The sequence below is a fragment of the Athene noctua genome, chromosome 5 (genome assembly GCF_965140245.1).
Source record: "Athene noctua chromosome 5, bAthNoc1.hap1.1, whole genome shotgun sequence".
Taxonomy (NCBI): domain Eukaryota; kingdom Metazoa; phylum Chordata; class Aves; order Strigiformes; family Strigidae; genus Athene; species Athene noctua.
Window position 1 is genome coordinate 43,528,863 of NC_134041.1, and position 22,045 is coordinate 43,550,907.

General features: G+C 37.4%; 1 protein-coding gene across 3 annotated transcripts in view; it reads right to left on the reverse strand.

Annotated features, from left to right (window-relative positions):
- Positions 1–472: 472 nt before the first annotated feature.
- Positions 473–22,045, reverse strand: part of VCL (vinculin) — a 65,201-nt gene continuing 43,628 nt past the window's right edge. For 2 of the 3 annotated variants that reach the window (XM_074907213.1, XM_074907214.1), the window contains exons 9-21: positions 20,181–20,334; positions 19,003–19,178; positions 17,641–17,831; positions 14,803–15,002; positions 14,195–14,323; positions 13,013–13,162; positions 12,285–12,393; positions 11,037–11,339; positions 10,345–10,469; positions 9,866–10,051; positions 4,486–4,689; positions 3,770–3,874; positions 473–3,049 (exon numbers count right to left, since the gene is read on the reverse strand). In XM_074907213.1, the coding sequence (XP_074763314.1) occupies positions 2,903–3,049; positions 3,770–3,874; positions 4,486–4,689; positions 9,866–10,051; positions 10,345–10,469; positions 11,037–11,339; positions 12,285–12,393; positions 13,013–13,162; positions 14,195–14,323; positions 14,803–15,002; positions 17,641–17,831; positions 19,003–19,178; positions 20,181–20,334 (2,179 nt within the window). In that variant the 3' untranslated portion in view covers positions 473–2,902. Of the gene's footprint in view, positions 3,050–3,769; positions 3,875–4,485; positions 4,690–6,869; positions 7,080–9,865; positions 10,052–10,344; positions 10,470–11,036; positions 11,340–12,284; positions 12,394–13,012; positions 13,163–14,194; positions 14,324–14,802; positions 15,003–17,640; positions 17,832–19,002; positions 19,179–20,180; positions 20,335–22,045 lie in introns of all 3 variants that reach the window. The other variant, XM_074907212.1, reaches the window with a different exon arrangement.

The window sequence follows — 22,045 nt, forward strand, 5'->3', positions numbered from 1 at the left end:
TTTTAGTGAGAAGTAGTGTTTATAGGAGGTTCTTACTGGGACGGAGTGAAGGAAACAGGACAGTGATTCCATGCTGACTGCCCTTGCATTCCATTTGTGAAGTAAAATTCAGATTAATGAGGTGCTGGCCAGAGTAGTAGTTGTTCTCTTATTGACAAGATCAGGCAAATGCCATTTCACATTTTCAGAACCTTGTTCAGTGCTACTACAGATGACCTTCAGGCCTCTGGAAAAACTCCTGTTTTCTCCCACTGGACCACAGCTTCCAGTACTTTTAATTACTAGGTTTACCAGCATGAAAAAAAAGAAACAACTTCTTTTAATCTCCTGTTTGAGAAACTTGCACTTTTTTCTGTTCAGAATATGTAGAAACAACTGTTGCTTTAGTATTTCCGCTGTTTTAGCTTTTTGCTCTTGTTATGGTGTTATCTACTGCTCCATTATCATTAATACTCACAAGCTGACATTTGTACAAATGCATTTTTATTGTTTTAACAGAACCAAAGAAAGGTTGAAAACATTAGACTATACAATACCTTTTGGTTTATAAACAAAGTTTTATAGTGGTAAAACATTTCTAAGTGACATTCATGGTCTTTTTCAAATTTTTGCTGCATTTCAGGTCTAAAGACCTATAGAGTTCAAAAAAAGCAGTAACTGCATAAGGTGGACAAATATCTTAGCTTCTACAAAACAGTTCAAGAACTTAGAGCAAACATTCTGGAAGAGTATCAAAGGCAACCATGATTCATAACTTTCCTGCAAACACTCCTCAATAAACAAAAAGTGATCTTTGGCATAAACAATTATATGTTAAAGGCATTAGTAATATTGCATTAATATCAGTCAAGCAACTAAACAGTGATGCTAAAAAAAAATCTCATGGAGAAGCCGGGGGGGGGGAGGGGAGGGAATGTGAGGAGCATTGAAAATACAGGAAAAGACTATTTGGAAAATCCCTTAAAAATAACCCCTACCTACTCAGTGTTATTTACTATTAAATAGAAATTACTACATTACAATTATGTTAAAGATCTGGTAGAAACCAACCAAATGCAAGACATTCACGTTAAGGCTCTGACACCCCTTCCTTCCTCTTCCTGTTCCAGGTAATTGCAGGAAGAAAATACTAAGGAAAGATCTTAAGTACCATATATTTCATAATACCCAGACAGAAGGAGTGAATTAAAGACAAACATGCTTTCTCTTGCTAAGGTCAGTTTGAGGCAGCTGTATTATAATCAGTTTAACTTCCCTTTTTAGTTAACAGTGCAATGAAGCTGGGGGTGGAGGGGAGAAAGTCCAAGTATAGAGTAACTGTTGCAGACAGGTAAAGGACAGCTGATGATGTTGTGTGTCTCTTCCTTTGAGCTGTTCAGACTGGGCAGTTTTTCCCCAAGGGCACTTCTGTTAAAGGTATGTTAACTTGCTGAAGATTGTTGCACGATCAAGAGGGCAAGGCATTAAGTCAGTGCTGATCTAGGCAGAAGTCTGCAAGCGTTCCTTGCAAGTGTACAGAGATTAATTCTAAAACAGTAATTCTCCTCTCTGTCAAATGCCAAAAGAGACTATGGAGCAATTAAATGAATGGCAGGTTCAATTATGGAAGGATGAATGCATCCCAAGTCCATTTTAGTAAGGGGGGAGGGGGGGGCGCGTGGGGTGGATTTTGTGGTTTTTTTTTTATTGTTGTGGTTTTGTTTGGGATTTTTTTTTAAGATACAGTAACAATTTGTTCATTATATTATTACTTGAACCTGAAAAAAGATTTTCAGCCTCCAAATGTCAAAAACAGTTACAATATCCTGGTATGTTTAGTATATAGGAACCACTGTTTGCTGGTAGCCATCAGACTACCTAAAAAGGGTTTCATGTCCCTGCAGTGCCTGGGTTTCAAAAAGCTTATGCATTGTGGAAACAAGGGCAGCAAGGCAAAAGGTATATTTTAATTGAATATCTTTATATTTTATTTCCATCTTGAGTGGCTGGAATAACATTAGATGGAGGTAAGAAGAAAAATAACAATAATTGTATGTGCTGATTTGGTTTTCAAAAGGCAAGAGCCAGCATGTGGCATTTTCTGGTCCTGGACTTGCAGCTAGCTTAAGAGAACCAGGACTTTCAGCTCAATACATTACTGAATTGAGCAAGAAGGAAAGAGTTCCATGATTTCAGGTCTCCAGCCATAAGGCTCAAGCTGTCAACAGTGTGCCACTAACAGCCACTGCAAAGCATTTCAGTACAGTACAAGAGTTCTGGAATGCCCACCTACAGGGTGACAGTAGGGGGCCAAAGACAGCTCCAGTTTTTGTTAAAAGTACATTTGCCAGGCAAAAAGCAAAAAAAGAGTATCATTTCAGACACAGAATTTTAATGCTCAGTTTACAACTGTTCTGCTGCTCCACCTCCCCACTTTTAATTAAAAGCTCCACACCTTCCATCATTTCTGCATGGCTCAAGAACAGCCAGCTAAAATCCTGTTGAAAAGTTGAATGTTGTTATATCAATGATTGTCCCTAAAGAACTGCCAAATAACCACTAGTGTCCTAGACTCTCAATACAAGCTTGAAGTGAGGTCCATGTTTTATATCATCACATGGTAACTACTGGAATACACAGTGCATAAATGAAATGTGCTTCTGGGAGTACAGAATTCATGAAGAGAATCTTCAAAAGAAAAAAAAAAAGAACTGTCTACTGTCAGAAGCAGTTTTGAAGTGTTTGATATCAAATGCTTTCTAAAGACATTTGAAATGCATTCTCTTATAATTTATACCCTTAGAATGGGGCATTAGCATAAGCTAATCTTAAGCTCATGTATACAGCACCTTTTGCTGTTAATATATCTCTTCTGTTTCCGAAAAAAGGCATTTTATGTTACAGAAAACAATGTAGCAAGTGTTTACTGATACCATGGGGTCTTTCTGACCCAGCGAAGAGTGAATCCAGCATCTGTTCGTATCTTAATGGATGCTGCTTCAGCTTCTCTCACCGTTTCCTTCACAGACTGCATGAGATTCTGGGCATTGTGAACCAACATCTCAGTTGCCTATCAAGAAAAAGAAAAATTTCCAATGTATTAGCAAATACCACCTTTGGGACAGTAGCATGGAAACCCACTGTGCATGAGGGCTCCCAGTACAAGCATCTTAAGTCAGTTTACTGCTGACTTAAACTATGAAAAAGTAAATTAAACAACTCGCCTCTAGAATCTGGCAAGTGTGATCCTGACTCAAAACAAGACTTTCCCATTTCTCACAGTGTATTTGTGCAAAATATGAATAAAAGCTTAGTGTCTCAAAGCAGAATCCTCTCTCTCAGAAGCCAAAGCTGCAGGATTTCAACTGAAAGCATGCATTTGGAAGCTAACAGAACTGCAAGACAAGTACTCAAGATGTTACTGGAGAACAAATATTTTCACTAGAATCCACCGGAGGGTGCTACTACTCCTCCAATGTCAAACCTGCTGTAACGGTAGAAGTGAGTTCTTTTCGTTAGCTCGTTTTTAAATCAAGAAGATTAACAAGTTGCTTATATAAAAGCTTGAACCAGAGTAGCTTGTTGGCTTGGGAAGGAGTGATGTTCCTCTGTTAAACCGTAGTTTTTGAGCCTGAAACCAAGGTGCCATACTAAAATTATCTTCACTAAACAGCTGAGGTAAGCTTCCCCACATTGAGTTCCCAGAACACATCTGATAATACACATTGTATTTTTTCCCCATAAAACTCATCAACAATTCCACACTACCATCAATTTTTACACTTCTTACCTGTTCCGACTCTTCATCGCTGATATTAGTTCTGCCCAGCATGGTAGCTTTGACAGTGGAGAGAATTTTCAGTTGGGTACTGATGGTTGGAATTCGCTCACAGACCTAAGGAATGGGGATAAAAACCACTTCCCATTATAAACTGGGCCAATACATTATTTACTGTTTCAGTGAAACTTTTGGTTCTGTTTTACTATTAGATAGGGAGTAAGCACAGAAGGGATATTTCAACCTTCAAGACTTTCTGACAAATATTGGTAGGATACTTGAATCTTATTTTACTTGCTTTGGAAATTTTGGGGACTGAGCCAACATTTTTCTACTCCTCAAGCATCTGCTTGGTTAGGAATGGAATGACATATATTTGGCTGAGACTGAAAAACTAAGGAGCGTTATACTTCTGCTACTATTCTTTGACACAAATGAATAAGCAGGTGAAATACAATGCAGTGTAGGCTTAGGACAGAGCAGCGTTCATAGCACAGTATTTTTCAAAACCTCTTTGGACACCAGCATCTTCCACTCACCTGTAAACAAATCCTGACTTTGCAGAATATACATGGCCCTAGGATCTAAAAACAGACATAGAACTTGACAACATTTTACAAGCCAAGGAAGATACACATGATTTACTGCCACAACTGATGTGCTCACTCACACTAAGAGGGGAACAGAGAGAAAAAAGTATTTGAGGCATTTACAAGTAAACTCATTACCTGCAAGAGGTTTGTTCTAATGCGCTTGTCAGTGCACTGCTTTGCCACCTCTTTGGCTAACCGAGTGACTTCATCTGATGCCTTAGCAATATCCTTCGCACACTGAATAAGGGCACGCTTGTTCCCACTACCTCCTCTCACCAGGCGCGACATCTCTGCCATTAGCAGCGCCATTCGTTTAGCGGCAGCAATGATGTCATTACCCTGAAGAGAACAACACGAGTTAGTATTCAAGCCAGGACAGAAGCTTCACAGAAGTCAAAACTCAATGGCAATCTACATTTTGGTAGCAACCCTTTCAAGAAGTTAAGGAGGGAAGAACTGTTTGTGAATAGAGAAGAAGTTTCTTCAAGGAACAGGGGACATCTGTACTAATTATATGTTCCTAACACTCAGGAAAAAAGTTCACTTCAAAACTGGAAAAGAAGTGTTAATGAAAAGTGTTAGTTTGTCCATGGAATGAGAGTTACTGCTCTGCTGGCTAGGTTTTAAGATAAAGCATGTTATTAGCATTTGAAATTTCAGATTTAAAAAAAAGGTTTTTTTAAAATTAAAGTGTGCTAAATAGCTTGTTAAACCAAATAGTGCTAATTGTTAAATAGTGCAGTCATAACAGTTGAGCATAAAATTCAGTGGCATCTGAAACTGAAGCTGTTAAAGCATCAGCTATGCTGCTATAATGCTAGAGGATAAATGCAAGACAGTCTGTAACATACAAAACCTTTGTCACAGGTAATGCAGAGATGCAAATATTTTTTTAAAAAACCCAACTTACTCCTTGAAAATAAATATTCCTTTTTGACATAATCTCCTCCTTTAAAATAAAGCTTCCAGGAGAGAAGAATATGATAGTTCAAAAGATAACCTAGTGGTATTTCTTACATTAAAATCCAGATTCTTGTACATCAAAATTACAGTCACAGAAATACTTCCAAGAAATATTTGAAACATGTGAATTAAGTATGACCCAAGGAAAACTGTTTCCTACACACTGTTATAGAGAGAAACCTAGTACAGGAAAAAGCAGACCTAGATGATCAATTGTTAGTAGTCTGTTAGTATACTTTGATTCACCTTTACAGTAAAGTTGTTAGACAAAAGTGAACTATTTTGTGACATGAAACATCCCTATTGTGTGGATGAAGTATTAGTAGAGTGAGTTTAAGTATTAGCAGGCTCTTTCCTTGGTATAATTCCACAATTAATGACCGATGAAGTCCGGATCAAAGAGTATACAGCGAGAACCCAACTTAGCAAATGTATTCTCTATTCCTGTGCAAATACTTCATGACTCACTACTAGCAAATTCAAGAAGACATCCCAGATATTTTACAGATATAGGTGACACAAAAAGCTGAACTATTCACTACTGTGACCTAATAGCTAAACAGTTTGCTAGTATAACCAGTTAGGATGCAAGTGACATAACAGAAAACTTCTCCAGGTTTTCACATAGGAGGATCAAGAAATTAGGACCAGTGTCATTTATGAAGCCCTCTAACAAGTTATCCAAGCATCAGAATCTGAAAAGGACAAGAACATTTTTAAAGCCCTTTTTATTAAGAGTTTAGTCTATCTATCTATGCAAATACACACACACATACATATACATACACACACCCTTAACCTTTGTTTGTTATGGGACACCAACCTTATTTTTTGCAGCATGCTACAAAAAGTGACCAGTCTTGCAAACATTTGTGCTTAGACAGAAGAGACAGGCTACTTGTGAATGTCTGAACCTCATGTTAGATTTCCACTGATTTCATATAAACACAATCTCAGTTCAGCAGCTAACAGCATTCAGCACAGCTTCTTCAGAAAAAGAGTTCTCTCAAGACCAGCATTTGCAATACAGCCAAGTGCAAGCCAGCAGACAGTCAGTCCTCTTCAATAAACACTGCCATACAAAGCCATTCCTTGTTGGAAGGTATTGTAATTGATGGCGTCAATGAAGGCAAAGCACAATAGACACGTTAAATGACTTCTTGAATGCTGTATACTCTGCTGTATCTGGAAGTCATTAAGAAACCATTAACCGTGGCTTCCCAGGTAGCCCAAATGAATGGAAAAAGAATGGGGAGTGGGGAGGGAAGACAACCCCTATTAAAATTTGAAAACTGCCATAACAAAGAAGAACGGGTAGATGCAAAGGGAGAGGAAGCCTTTGAATATTAATAAGTGACCCGAATCAAGCTTCAATCCGGCACTGACAAACAGATCTAGCAAACTTGTGAAGCCACTCTCAGTCCTTAAAATGAAGTGCAGACACACTGATTCATTCAGAACGGCGGGGCCCAGCAGGGATCACGAGTGATGCACATGTGTCAGCGTTCCCGATGGCTGAGTGCACGCGGATCAGTCCCCGGGAGACTCAGGAGTACCTTACTAGACCACTTGGTTGCTTCCCGATGTAGAGACTGAGCAGCAGCCAGAATGGGCTGGTTAACAGGCTGATTGGTTGGCATTAACAGCAGCTCAGGCTCGTAATCATCTTCAATGTCAGAGGGGAGAGTGAATTCAACATCTGCATCATCCTCCTCATCTATATCTACACCAGCCTCAGCCGCTTCATTAATCACAGTCACATCAGGCTTTGCAGGTGGCAGCAAGGGTGGAGAAACAGGGGACAGTTAGTACAAGAAGCAGAATTTGGTAGAAGAGCATGAACTGAGCTGTTTTAGTGACCAAAACATCCTCTTGGTCTCTCAGGATCTGACAAGGCAGCTCTAGGATCAGGTCAGAGGGAGGAGGGGAAGGAATACAAGATTAGCAGAAGGAAACAAACATTTTGCCTGTGAACCAAAGTTACCAAAAATATTAAAAAGTTACAATTCAAAGATGGAGCAACATTTTTCATCTGAGCATACAGCTTGTACAGACAGATGCTGACTTGCACAACAACATTTTTCTGGCAAGACAATGGTGAAATGAATGGATTTTCTGTTTCAATGAAAGCCATTTTAACTGCATAGAAGCAGTCGCAGCAGCTGATGACTGTGGTATTTGTGCAGATAGAGAGCTTTGTATGGAAGCCTGTTCATATATATGGGATAAGAAGAGCAGGATCACAGAAAAAACAATGACACTGCTTGCTGTAGAGTAAAAAAAAAAGGTGGGATGGGAGACACTGTAGAAGTGAGTACTGAAGTACTGGCAGATAACATGAAAAAGAACAAAACTGGATTATGAGAAGAGGAGGTGATACTGAATGTTATGAATGCTGTGAATATTATAGTTCTTAGACTGAAATAGAATTAGTAGAATAAGAGGATTATGAAGCATATGATAACTGTTTTGCCACAACATGTTGTATCCATTACCTTCAAAAAAAAAAAAAAAAAGAGGATTCAAGCAAATATATCGTGATAGGCTAGATCCCAAGGAAGAAGTAAGTGTAATAACAATACAGGCATTTATAATACATCAGTGTTTCAATAGAAAAGTATTCAACGTTTACTAACTGTATTTCTTTGACTAAAGCCAAGTGTGATAAAAGTCAAACTACCCTTAACCAAAAACCATGCATTTTCAACTGTGTTGCTTAAGATATGGGCTTTTTTAGGGAAAAAAAAAATAATAAAAATCTACACCAATGAAAACAGACAAGTTTTGGAGGAAAGTGGTAACTTTCTTATATACTGCCAAATCAACTCATCTTCTATTTAAGTCTTAATCTAATGAAAAATTTAGAAATATGCCTCATTCTCTATCCAAATAAGGGCAAAAGCAGGGAAAGTTAAAGCAGTAGTGTTCAGCTTGTGCTGTCCATGAGGAAAATTGAGTACATAAAAGCCCAGAATCCACTCAAGTGAAAGAGGAGCTTTTGTAAAGGAGAAAAAACAAATTGATTTTAAATCTTACAAGAATGAAGAATGTTATCAACATTTTTTAAAGTACTTGTTCATCTCCTCTATAAGCGTAACACATGGTAAAGTACCAGTAGACTGATGTAATTGGGTAAAAAAGCAGAAGACAGTTGATACACAGTCTATTGTTATTTATTATGAGCAAGACCTTATATTTCTGCTTTCTAGGTCTAACATATATTCCTCAGTAGCACTGTCCATCAGTCCCTCTTCCACCCAATAAGTGACTTCAGGGACTACAAAAATGTTTTTAAAACTTCTTCCCCGAAAATTTACTGTCAGAATAACCGTACTCTTACTGGTGAAATGGGATTGCTAAAAAAGCATTAGGAGGACAAATGCTAGGCTAACTTACTGGTTTTAACAGTTGCACTATTTAATTCGAATGTATATAGTATATATGTAGGTAATTTAGTATGCATATAGTAAAAGCATTTTATCACCTATGGGGTATTGTTAAGTTCCCATTGTGGGATTCAAACATCCAAACACTTTTAGGGAAGCTGAAATTAAGGCTTTTGGCCTCAAAACGACCTTCTGAGATGACCCGTACATTCCAGTACTATCCCTTTAGTAATATAAATATGTATTTGGTATATCCAGAAGTATGGGGAAGATAGAGCTTTTAAGTTTATGGAAGAGACACTCTAACAGATTTGTAGGACTTCTTTTGTATTTTATCTGTACTTCCAAAACAGGTATTCCTTAAGCACAAAGTGCAGAAGTTGATTGTGTAAGGTATTCAAGTTTATCTTCTCATTCACCATTCATTTTGGTGGAGAAAAAAAGGGGAGATCTTACAAAGCAAATTTTGACATTTATACCTGCAGAAGCCTGTATCTCAGAAGTTCTTACTCAGTTGCTGCCAGAGGAAAAATGTAGCTCTTTGGGGGGTAAAAAAGGGGGAAAGCAAAGAAGTTATATTAGCTTTTATAGGACTGATGAATTCACACTTCTTTGTCATAGCACTGAAATGGTGAGGCCTTCATAGTGAGTGTGACTCATTATAAAGAAGCATGAGACTGGGCCATCTATATATGCTCACTTTTTTGATCGTAAACACACCAGATTAACTGTAAAGTAACTCGCAGTTCCTTCCAGAATTAAGACAAACTGGCTCATGATTCCTGCAGCTGGCATCTGCAACATCCATACAGATTTTTCAAAGTCACTTAAACATAGCAATCAGCTTGTCAGCCTAGAAAGGCATAAGTATTAGTGGCTCTCTAGGCAATACTAGCATCAAGGATCACAAACAGCTTAGCATACAAGGCATATTTGTGTTCACAGAAGCATGTTAATAAAGCATTCTAGCAATTCTATTAGAACAGTTGACCCTAGTTCACTCCAAACTTGAAAGGGTTTCTAATTCTTCTTACAGCAGTGTTTTTACTATTTAGTCTATAAAAGACTTTCTTTGTCATTGAGACAATTTACTTTGGACCAAATGCACTGATCCAAAAATAAAAAAAAAATATTTTTACCACAAGACACATATAACAACATCTTACCTTGCTAGACCATTTCCGGGCTTCATCATGCAACTGCCTAGCAGCCATCATCATGGGCTGATTAATAGCTTCTCCTGCTTTCTGCTCCGGGAACTCTTCATCCTTTTCTTCAGGTGGTGGTGGTCTGGGTGGGGGAACCTCACCTTCTGGAAGTGGTGGTTTTGGAGGAGCAAGCTCATCAGCCAGCTAAGAAACACAAAAATCTCAGTGCAGTGAGACAGTACACAGATTGAGTAAAGAATGGTGTCATGGCAAGACATGATTGCATGACCTCATGCCTTTTTCCAGTTTTTCAAGTGCATCCTGTTAAACTAAATACCATGTTTTAATTTCTTCTTCTGAAAGCTGGATCGGCATTTTTTAGATTTAAGGCTACTTGTAGGCATGGCTGGCCAGACAATGCATTTTATTTCTAAGGAATAAAAATATACTCAGTAATGCCATTGACAACTGTGTATTACAAACTATGCTGCACTTACATTAAGCTGCTCAAGGTCAGGAGGAGGAGGGGGGAAATCTGGCTCCTGAGGCTGGAAGGCTTCTCTGACTTTGGCCACAGCTCCCAGAATTCTATATCCAGAATCCAAGAAACTCTTCTGCAAACCTGAACAAAAATCCCATTACCGGTTTAATACTATTCTGTAATATTTAAAACCGCAACACTACCCCAAAAAAGTACTTCTATATACACTTTACTCATTAAAAGATGCTTAGAAACTATCAAACTGTTTATAGTGGATTTACATGTTTGAAATGTTAATGTCATATGTAACAGGCATAAAATAAAGCCTAGGATAAGTAAGTCACTATCAATAGCCACAGTAATTCCCAAGACAACTTTTAGAATAAAAGAAATTATATAATATTTTCTTATATGAAGTAGTACTACTGATAACTAGTAACAACTACTTCTAATAAAGGTTATGAAAATCACATAATTAACTAGAATGCTGAATCCTTTTCCCTTAAACATGCCAAAGGTTTTTGCTTGCACTTTAAGAGAGCAGGATTTAGCAGTTAGTGACATGACCTTGATTTCACCAGTCTGGGATTTTAACTGTACATATTTGCATAAAAGGGGATACACAGCTGTACAAGATAAAATGAGCACTACTTTGTTATCTTCAGCTAGTAAAAAAAAACATTTGAAATCAGCTGACTGAATCCTTACCAGGATCAGAAATGTTTCCTGCCACAGCTTTAGCATCCATTACCATCGGTGATACAGTTTTGCTTAGCTCATCAGAGGCTGCTTTAACAGCCTCCCGGAATTTAGGGTCTTCTGAATTTTCAACCTCCCGTTTTGCTACCAGTAGGATGCGGTTTGCTCGTCTAGCAATGCTGGTGGCACCAGCTACCAGCATCTGAGGTTGAATATTGGCCATTGCAACTTTACATTTATCAAGATCTTTCTTAATAGCCTCTTCTGATGCATCCAACAGAGATTTAGTATCAATGGCTTCATCCACCAACCCTAGAATAAAGTTTAAACACATTAATATTCTAGTTTTATCTGTGGAAACAAGATAAAACCAGAAAAGTAAGTATTTCCAAACTGTGGGGAGAGGCAGAAGCAGGCATGGAAATGAGACCAAATGTTATGTGGTACCTCTATCACAGTAATCGTGCTCAAGCAAGCTCCCACTAATAACATCCCAAGCTCTTACTCATCTATCATGGAATGTTGCTTGAGTCAAGAACTGTCTTATACAACATATGCAGCAGAGATTGCTTCCTCTCACCAAATTTCTTTAAGCATATTCTGTACTTTTTCTACCTCTCCCATTCATTCAAAAGGAAATATTCCTCTGACTGTGCTTTTACCTAAGGGTGATACATAATGGCAAAGCAGTAAGATTCAAAATACACACAATTTAATTATGGGGATGGGGAAGCAGGTAGTACACAGTCAGGAGAACAGCAGACCAGTGCAAAGGATCTGCACTCTGGAAGGACTGAAACATTAAAGTGTTTCAGCAAGATTCAGTAGATCAGTAGTTCTGTTTTATTGACTACTTTCATCCAGCTGTTACATAATTTTTAACATGTTTTCTTACCCCCACTTATCTGTTCTCATTCAACATGCCAAGATGACAAAAAAACCACAAGTTGCTACAGTGATATACTGCTAGAATAGAAATTGCAATACAAAGTAACAGTATTCCGTTTTTCCGCACAAAAGAGCTAAAGCGATATTTCCCCCCTTACAGCTCAAAATTAACACATATGAAGCAAGCTATTTTGTTCATGTTGTAACATACACATACTTCTGGAGCCTGAGAGCACATTCCCATTTCTGTTCTTTTTAATTAGCCACTACTCTTAATGTGTGTTACATCAATCCTGATAGAATGGAGAAAAAAATCCATACCAGCTAGTTAGCCACAATTATCTTCTTCAACAGAAATTCCTACTTTACCTGTCATTTTTTCTACATTATCAATCCATTGGTTTTTCATGGTCTCAAAATGTTCATAAGCGGCTTGATTTCCAGGATTTCTCAGGAGAATACGAGCAGCTGATACTACCTGCCAATGGAAAATGTTTTTAATTATGGAAGTATCAGTATATAACATCATCACACATATTCTTGAAAAAGCATTTGTTTTTTCAGGATAGGAAGCATAGCTCCTCATTTGGAATACTAGTTCATTAATTCTAATTCAACATCTAGAGGCTTGAAGATTTACAATGCTTCTGGAATTTGCTAATGAAAGAATACTTCCTTTCTGGAACTTCAATTACATGTTAATATATCTTAAAAACACTTCTTGAAAGCAATGAAGTACAATGCATAGTAGACAACCAAAATTTTAGAGGGGGGGGGGGGGGGGGGGGGGGGGGGGGAGAATTTGGAAAAAAAAAGTCATTAAAGAGCATTTTTTTCACTTACATAGTTTACTAAGCCTCAGAGTAACTTTGTTTCAAGGATAAGTCACTAATACTTTTGTCCAAAAGTTGAAGAGTAAGAGATATCATTTAATCAGTTTGCTCTATTTGTATCACATACACAAATATTTGCCGTTCCCCTTTCCAAAGTGTCAGCACTATGTTACTTGCTGGTATTAACATCTTTCTCTGAGAACAGAAGCATAAAGAAAATTCCACAGCAGTCATCCCCAGCCCTTCAAGACTAAGGAAGCAAACCTGTGGCGTAAGTTCTCTTGCTGATTTCACCGTTGCCTGAATGCCCTCCACAGTAGTTTTATTTGCAGTTCCAACTGCAGCTGCTTTTTCTGCTGTAGCTCCCAGTCTAGCAGCATGGTTTTCAAAGTTTGCTGCTCTTTCATCAAACACCTAATGGTCAGAAGAGAAAACCATTAAAAAAGCCCAAGTTCCCTAACAGAATACACGATTTCTTCCAAGTGCCAAATACCAGAGACACCTTCATAACACCCAAATTTCATTCGTCTCTTTTGAGGATACAAGAGGACACAAAAGCTCTGAAGCTGTTTTATTTTTCTAATCTTTACATTACTGGACTTCCTTCTTTACTAACTCATTTGGGCAACAAGGGATACTACCACATCTTATAGCTTTGAGGTATTAAGTACACTAATTCCTGATGACTACTTCTGTAACAAATACTGTGTTAAAACTATTTTAGCTCAGAGATTAATCTTCAAACCTATAATCCAAAAGTAGCTGGGTTTGGAAGATAAATAGGGGATTTTATCATAAAAATTGAAGCTTCACACTGGAAAAAGAAAATCCCTCCTTCCACATGTCCTTCCTTAGTCATGCAAGACACAGAACACTGATGTAAAGCTATCCTGTCATCCAGCTAAATTCCCCAAGGCCTTGGGAATCATTTTGATCATGTTCAAATTAACTAGTCAGAGCTGCCAGACACAAAGTTTTAGATGCTTCATATGCTATCAGTAGCTCTGAAGTACAGGAAATATTATCCAGCAAGAGAACAGGTCAAATCTGTTGATCAACCTTGGAATGAATTTGACTATTTTAATCAGCTTATATAAAAGTTGAAATATACAACCCACTAAATAGTGTGCCAGTGATTTTTGCACAAAAATTTTTAGCATGCTGAAGGCAACATGGCACAAACACCATAGGGAGATATCTTTGCCATTTATGGAGTCAGGGACAATACAGTTTCCATATATATACAGCACAATTTGTCTCCAAGAGTCCAGAGAGATTTGCATGACAATCATTATGCTATCAGAATTAATAAGCATGTATCACAATCTTAAAAAAATACCAATTCATTTTTCAGAATACTGATTCATTTTTCAAAATACCAATTCAGGTAACATTATACAATAACTGAAGCTTCACATGGGAAAAAGACTGCCTGGATATACTTGCCTCATCTCTATTGGGAGCATCAGAAGGAGCAGTGGCTGCTACTGCCAACAATTTAATAGGAGTTGTGGTGTCACTAAAAACATCGGAAACCTCCTGGGTCATTGCCTCTTGCATTCGTGTTTTAAGATCCTTAAAAATAATATATAATTGTTAGTATAGGATACAGAAATATTAAATTTGTAGGGATACAAATCCCATAAAACCTCTTCTTGCAAAAAAAAAATCCCATTACAATGACAGCTATTAAGATAAAATGATCTTAAAAGCATTAAAAGCAATATGAGAAACTTACATACCACTCTGAAGCAGCATCAGAAGCTATGAACAGTAAGATTTGAGACCTGGTCCCTCAAATTTACAATGCTAGGATACTGTTTTCTTTTAAAATTACTTTTGATTTTACTTCTAAATTGTTCATTTGGAATTAATCCCTTCGGCATGATATCAAGGCTTTTGTAGAAAGTTTGCTTTAAGTATCTCGGCTAAACCAACAGGTTTTTTTCTGCACTTTTGATGTTATTGATGCCTCATACAAACAAGCACTTTATCAGAGGAGTGCAAATACTTCAACATATCATGTGTTGCACTGCACAAGAGCAGATTTTTACCTTCAGTGAGTCCTGAAGCTGAGCAGCAACTGCCCTGGCCTGCGGAGATTCTCCCTCCCCTCTTGCTGCGAGGTCAGCTAGCTGAGCAGCCAGTTGGTCTACACGGTCACACTTGGCAAGCAAGTCTTGACGATAAGGTCCCATCATGACATTGGCTAAACGACGACCTTCTGCAACCAGACCCCGAATTGCTGCCTGGCCTACAGTGGAAGAAGTCATGGTGCATTAACATACAGTGGAACAAAAAAAATTGAAGGCATAAATCAGATGTAACATGAAGTGAGTGACACTTCAGAATTCCTGGAGTTTTAAGAACACCTTTCAAGATAGTGGAAAGGATCTTCTGCAGTTCATTATTGAGTAACTGCAGTTCAAACCCATACAGAAATTAAACTCTCACCAGTTTCTTTTTGCTTATTACAGCAACTCTGGCTAGACATGCATCCTTTTTAACTAGGGTGGTCTCACAGAAGTTAACCATTACAGCTGACAGCTATTCCTACATAACTAATCTGTTGACTCCAACAGAAAGCACCGGCAAATTCCAAGCACTGTAACTCATCTCCACATCATTACAAGTCATTAGACAATGAGCAGGAAGAGGGGGAGAAAAGCCAGGAAGAAAATATAAATGAAAAAGTCAAATACCCTCTCCCAGAATTCCAAAAATCATGGGTAAGATGTGCCAAGTGTTCTGGATGGGGAGGGGGGACAGAAGACCATCTTACAAAGCCTTCACAGTGTGTCAAAAGCTTTTATGTAAAAAAATTTATTTTTACCATGGGTGATTTCCTTCATGCGCTTACAGAAGCTTCCTGTTCTTGCAATTAATACAATAGCATTCTTCTTTTAAAGGAAGTCATTGTATATTAAGTCCTTTAAAGATCTACTGAAGAACCATTTTAAACCAATGCTAACACACAAGTAATCCAAGTTCATAATCAAGTTCAAAATCACTTAGAAGTTGTCACAGGACCTGACTACCCAAGAATCACTCAGCATTGCCACCATCATTTTAGAACGCTTATTAGCATAGCTAAGTTTGGTGCTGTTGGAATGCCCCAAGATGTTTTGCATAAATCGAGTGCAGCCAAGCAAGTACACTTCACACATCAGTTCAATACTTCAATACATCTTGCCTAGTCTGTATCTGCCAATTACAAGTACTTTCACCATCACTTAGCTGGGTAATTCATAGTATGACTGCATGTAGATGTTTGTAGCAGCTAACACTACTGAAGTGGTTCTCGTGTTTATAAAATAATACATATTCTGCCTTGTTACTTCAAAATTCAGTGTTGAAGCACTATGTTACAATAACAATGTGTGTTTGCAGTTATTTGTGACATGGTCATTACTACTGCAGAGAATACTGAAGTATTTTCACATTATCATAGCACTGAAAATATCAGGCCAAATTCTACCAGAAGTGCTGTCAAGACTGAAGACAGCACAAATCTGATTTATATTCTTAATATACCTTTCCTATAAGCACCCTGCCACGTGCCAATGCAATTGAAAGACATTTAAATGAAAGAAATTGTACAATGACATCATGCTACAACTAGAATTTTATTAAACTAGAAACACTAAAGTCATGGGACAGGCCACATCTTGCATCTCTACACACATTTTTGTCAGATGTATTACTCCAGATTTGATTAAATTCTGTAGTATATATCTAGTGTGGAGAAACTTCAGTTTCTTCAGCAAGCTTTCAGTATGTATGCAAGCTTCATAATTAACTAGGCACTTACAGGTTCGAGTTACCTTTGTTTCTTTCCAATTAAAAATAATAAAAATTAAGTTTAGATTTCGCACTTTTTTGAGCCAATCACCTCACAGGTGTTCGAGAGAAACACCAAATTTAGGAAGGCTTTCAGCCACTGCCAAAAACATCTCATGAGACTTATCTACCGCCTTCTCGGTTATCTCAATCTGTGGGAAATTTGCTCATCAGAAAGTGTCAAAACATGGAACTCCACTATTCTGTTTAAAATGTTGCATATAAATTTGCACTTCACAAGCATCCGAGCTATCAACATCATTAAATCTTTAATTCAAGGATCTGTCATTGGTTATTCACACAACAGAAGTTATCTTGACAGAAAAAGGTGTAAGAAAGAGGTATTAGAGGTTTGCAGTTATACTACTTCTTATATGGCATGTTTCCACTTGTCTTTATCAGTTGCACTGTTCAGTGTAACTGCACTTACTCAGACTTAACTGCTATGGAAGAAATTACTGAACCCAGTTTTCAAGCTTCATGCACCTACTTGAAATGACATCAGAAGAAGTTAAATAAGAAATTTCAGAAAAGGTTTACAATAAGTTCTCAGTGGAGCAATTCCTCAACCATAATTATATGCTTGCTGAGAGCATGCTTGGATTCTCAGATCACCTTTCTCTTTGATTAAGCAGCATTTTCCTCAGACTAATCAGAAATCATACAAGTGGTATTTTTAGATCAGGCTTATGAATGTTTTTCTCCTCTGTGAAGGACTTTATTTGCTGGAGTAGGTAGAAATTCAAATTCAAGATACTATATTTACAAAGTAAGAGCAAGGAGCAGTCTAAAGTTTTTCTGTTCTACAGGACACGGTCTCCTATTCTTCCCCAAAGTTTTCCTTCCAGAGACAAAGAGAATCATGGGCCAGCTTGATTCAATAATACTTCATGCAGAGCTTGGCTATAAATCTCCAGCCACAAACTGCAGGTGTCAGTAAAGAGATCAGTAAAGAGATTCCACGCATCTCAGAAGCAGTAGTTTCAGTAAGTAAAAATTACTTACAAGTTTTACCATAAACCGTGAGGGGAAGAGCACACAGAAACACTTACCTACTCCCCGATCAGCAACTGTAGGATTGTCTATCCACCTTTGAGCTTGCTCAATCTTGCCCTCCAAATGGACAGCTGCTTTAACTGGCCTAGTATTTGCTACAGCCCTGTTTGTTTTGGACTGCAGATTCTGAAGTGATGTGGCTATTTGCTTAGCCAACGCACGGGCCTCAGGAGAGTCACCTTTCCCGCTAAGGATTAAAAAAAAATATAGTCATATAAAGGTCATTCACAGCTAATCCCAAATTCAGCAGGCACACAATGGGAGGTACTTCATCTTTTTAAACAAGGTTGAATTCAACACTCGGGTCTCAGAGCAAATATTGCAGATTTGATATCCATAAATCCCTACCTCCCCTTCTCTGCTGTGGTACCCAGACATTACATATATTCAACAGATCACTGAGGTGGGGGAAGGCATGGTACTGTCATCGATAATACTGATGTATGACTTGATTTCCCATACTCATGGCTGTCTTATGAACAACTGCAACAATGCCACACATTACAAGCAGAAAAGTAAGCAGCAACAGACCCAAGGCTATATACAAACTTGAAAAGAGGTAGCACATTAAGACCTGCAACAGTTAAATCTCAAGAGAAACTTGATTAAAGTGTCTAATGAAGAAAGAAAATTATTTATCTCCATATTTGCATCTGGCCATAGATAAAGATCACAATTTATACAATAACTGTTTCTCTACTTCTGTTCTCAAGCATCCTCTTTCATAAATGTATTTCTATATCGGTTTTGCAAAGTCATATCTTTTATGTAGTTTGCAATTACAGCTTAGAACACTGGCACTGACTGAAGTGGAGATGTTCCACGCTGCTATTTACTAAAATGCTTAGCAAAAAACAGTGATGACATTTTTCTGTATAAACAAATTTAAATTTCACATTCCCTTGTTCCTTTAAAGTGCTTTGACAGTACAGAGGAGCTCACTTCGGTCTTTGGTTTGCTTGTCAAATATTCCGTAGGCAGTAGAAAGAAAATACTTTCTAGGTAATATTTTCTAGTTACTCTCTTTTTTTTTTTTTTGAGAAAGATAGCACAAGTTGAGCTTTGGGATAAAATCATTAAGTTGAAGCTTTAAAAACGATACCATATTTTATAAGTTAAATTTTTAAAAGGATCTTAAAGTTAGCTTCCTCTTGCTGCCCAGAAACTGAAGAATTCATTGCATTCAATTTTTACTAAATACAGGATAGAAACTCAGAAGTATAAGATGATGACCATTCCCAGTTCTTGGAGGAAAATATATTCCCCAATTAATCATCAATATTCTGAGTTTGCTCAGCACTTTGAACTGCAAATTAAAATCATTCAAATAAATTAATGCTGATAAGGCTAATACATACTGTCGTCGCAGATCTGACAGCTTAGCTGTCAAAGCAGAGATCTCCCCTAAGGACCGAAGGATATCATCTCTTTCTTTAGGCTCCTCACATAATTCTGCAACTTTCCTTGCTTCAGCCATAATTCCCCGAATATGTTCTTCTCCTTCACTGCCCCCATTAGGATCCGCAAGCCAATTCTTAGTAGAAAGAAGTTGTGTACAAGTGAAGGTAAACAGTATTATTATTTATAGAGACTTTTAAACAAAAAGAAATACTAATACAGCTTTCAAAACTTTATTTAACAGAAAATACTTTCCAAAAGCAATTTCTGTTTATTAAATAGATACCATGAAGTTGCTCTGTTGTCTGGCAGATTTTCTGTTTTGAAAGAAGATGGCAAACTAGATGAAATCTACCCAAATATTTCACATTCTCTCTCCCCAACATTTGCCAACAGTATTTTCAGAAAGTAAAATTTATCTAGTAGCTTTAGAGACTCGTGACCTGAATTTCAGGGAAAAAAAATGAAAACAGATGCTCTTGTGCAGTGTGGCACTCTTTACAGAGCTCTACCTAGAAACTTTCATTATCATTTCATTTGAAATATACATAATAATAATGTATATTTTCATTTATAATTATACACACACACATTTAGATAAAGTATATACAGAAGGTTCATTATCTGATGGCCATCACCACTGGGTAATAGGCTGACCATTATGGGAGTTAAAGGATCAACTAAAAGAAAAAGCAGTTTCATTAACATTGCTTTGCTTCTGTCATGAATACAATGTTCTAAATACTGAACTCTACTCCCAAAAAAGAGCCCAAGGAAAGTGTTCTGGTTTTACCCACGGGTAAATCTGTGCAGTTTTAAATTCCTCTGCTCTTTTCTGTAACAAGATCAGTTTATGTCTAAATTTAGGGTGTTCCCTCATTTTAATTTCATAACCTTGAAAATTTCAGCAATGCTAAAAAAATTATGTAAAAAAATATCATAAACTGTAGCAAAACTCACAGCACCCTGTAAATCACTGAATTTAAGATTTTTCTTTGTAAAAGCAAGTATTTCCTGTGTGTTCTTCCTAACAAGTAACTGTGTTGTGTTTGGAAACAACTACAATAACTCAGTTTAAGAGGTCTAACAGCAGCAATGTAATCATCTTCTGGAGTATTTATTAAGTCATTAGTGGTACCTGAGCAGCATCAATCTTCTTAGCAATTGCCTGCTTAGAGTTTGTCATGGCCTCCAGTTTGCGGGCTGCATTCTCCACTTTTGCAGTGAGCAAATCCAGACCTTGTGACACCTGCTGTGCTTTCTGCATAGCCATGGGTGTAGCACCCTGTCCTCTGCCCAAGACAAAAAGAGCATCACAGATTCAGCTCAGGACTGAACAAAGCTTTTTTCTAATGAAGAAGAAAAGTTCCTTGTGAGCATTCCCAGCAATTATTGCAGAGGTACAGTATTTAATCTTTTTTTCCCCCTGGGAAAACAAAAAAACTGAGGAGGAACACAGCAGGAAGAGTTTAAAACTAAAAGCATATTTTCCCCTTTCCAGAATTTGGCATTTAACATCCTCAGAAGAATGAACAAGTTGAAGTGTCACAAAGTAAGGCTATTTGAGGATACAGTTCTATTAAAGTACCCAGGGCAAGGCCTGTTATCTCCTCATTTATAGATTACTGCAAGTCAGTCAGAACCTGCAGGAGTTATGTCTCACCATACCTAAGTGAAGACAAAGTCTGAAAGTGAAAATGTCTTAGTGGCCTCTATCATGTTGACAAAGTAGATTAAAGGTTATGGGCTATTGGTAAGACTTCTTAAAATGGCGAAAAGGATGCTAGCAATACAAATTTACAGGACCGTAAAAAACAATTTGCAGCACTACCACTGTTCAAACTCTTAGGAGTTAAAAGATGGATAGAAAGATTACTTCAAATACATATGCCTGAGAACATTAGATTTGAATAAGAAATCTCATATCCCATTCCAAAATAGCCTGACTACCGGAAAGTTTTTTGAGCATATTAACTTTATCAAACTACTATCTTTAAAAAGACCAGAGTACGTGGAAGGATGACAAGCATGCTACTGAGATGCTAAGGTGTATTAACACAGTCAGGCCAGAGTCTCAGAAGATGTTTCCTTATACCTTATTTCTCACAGGCTGAGTTGAAGTCATGTACATATTAAACCAGCATAGAAATGAACTCATTTGTTAGTGAATCTTATTTCTGTCTCTTCCTCCACCTCCAAAAATCTCACACAATACAAAGCTGACACTAGCCCCTGCTTTACAACAAGTTTAGCCTAATTCTAATACTCTGTGCAAACACTGGTTCAAAGAAGCTCTTACATTCTCTAAGGTCAATCACAGCTGGAAACCCAAGTAAAAATAAACTAAAACCAGCTTCTCACCCACTACCACTATTACAGCTAATACAGATCACTTTAATGACAATATAAACCAGTATTTCTGAATTTTTGCCTTTTTAGCCTTTATATTACAAACTAACAACTCTTCATGGAAATAAGTTATAGAACTATTCCAAGCTTGTGTATATATCATTGCAACACTTCAGAGCCTAACAGTCTACAGATTTAAAATTATGTCAGGGAATCTGTTTTTAAGGTAATCCAAAACACAGTTCTGCAAATAATTTTCATTTCCCCACTTCCTGCACTTCACTGAAGTCAGAACAGGCACTTATTTTACCTAAAAGCTTTTTTTAAAGAACACCCCAAACAAAGAACTCCAAACTTGTATTTCTTTTTCTGACAATTTGAAAGACTCATTAACATTTCAGGGAAAATATTTTATCACAGAAAAATTACCTGCATCCCTAATGTATCACAATAATAGCTTTCTTGGGTTTCTGGGTGTACTATTTTTGGGGGGTGGGAAGGAGTGTTACAACAAAACAAAGAAACCCATGTTAGAGCACTCTAGCTTAACAACTTACTACATTGATAAGCAGCTGAAAAATTCCTTATACTCCAGGATGTATATATAGTGTTCAAACTATATGGAATGGTATTTAGCTCATTCTCTTTACACCT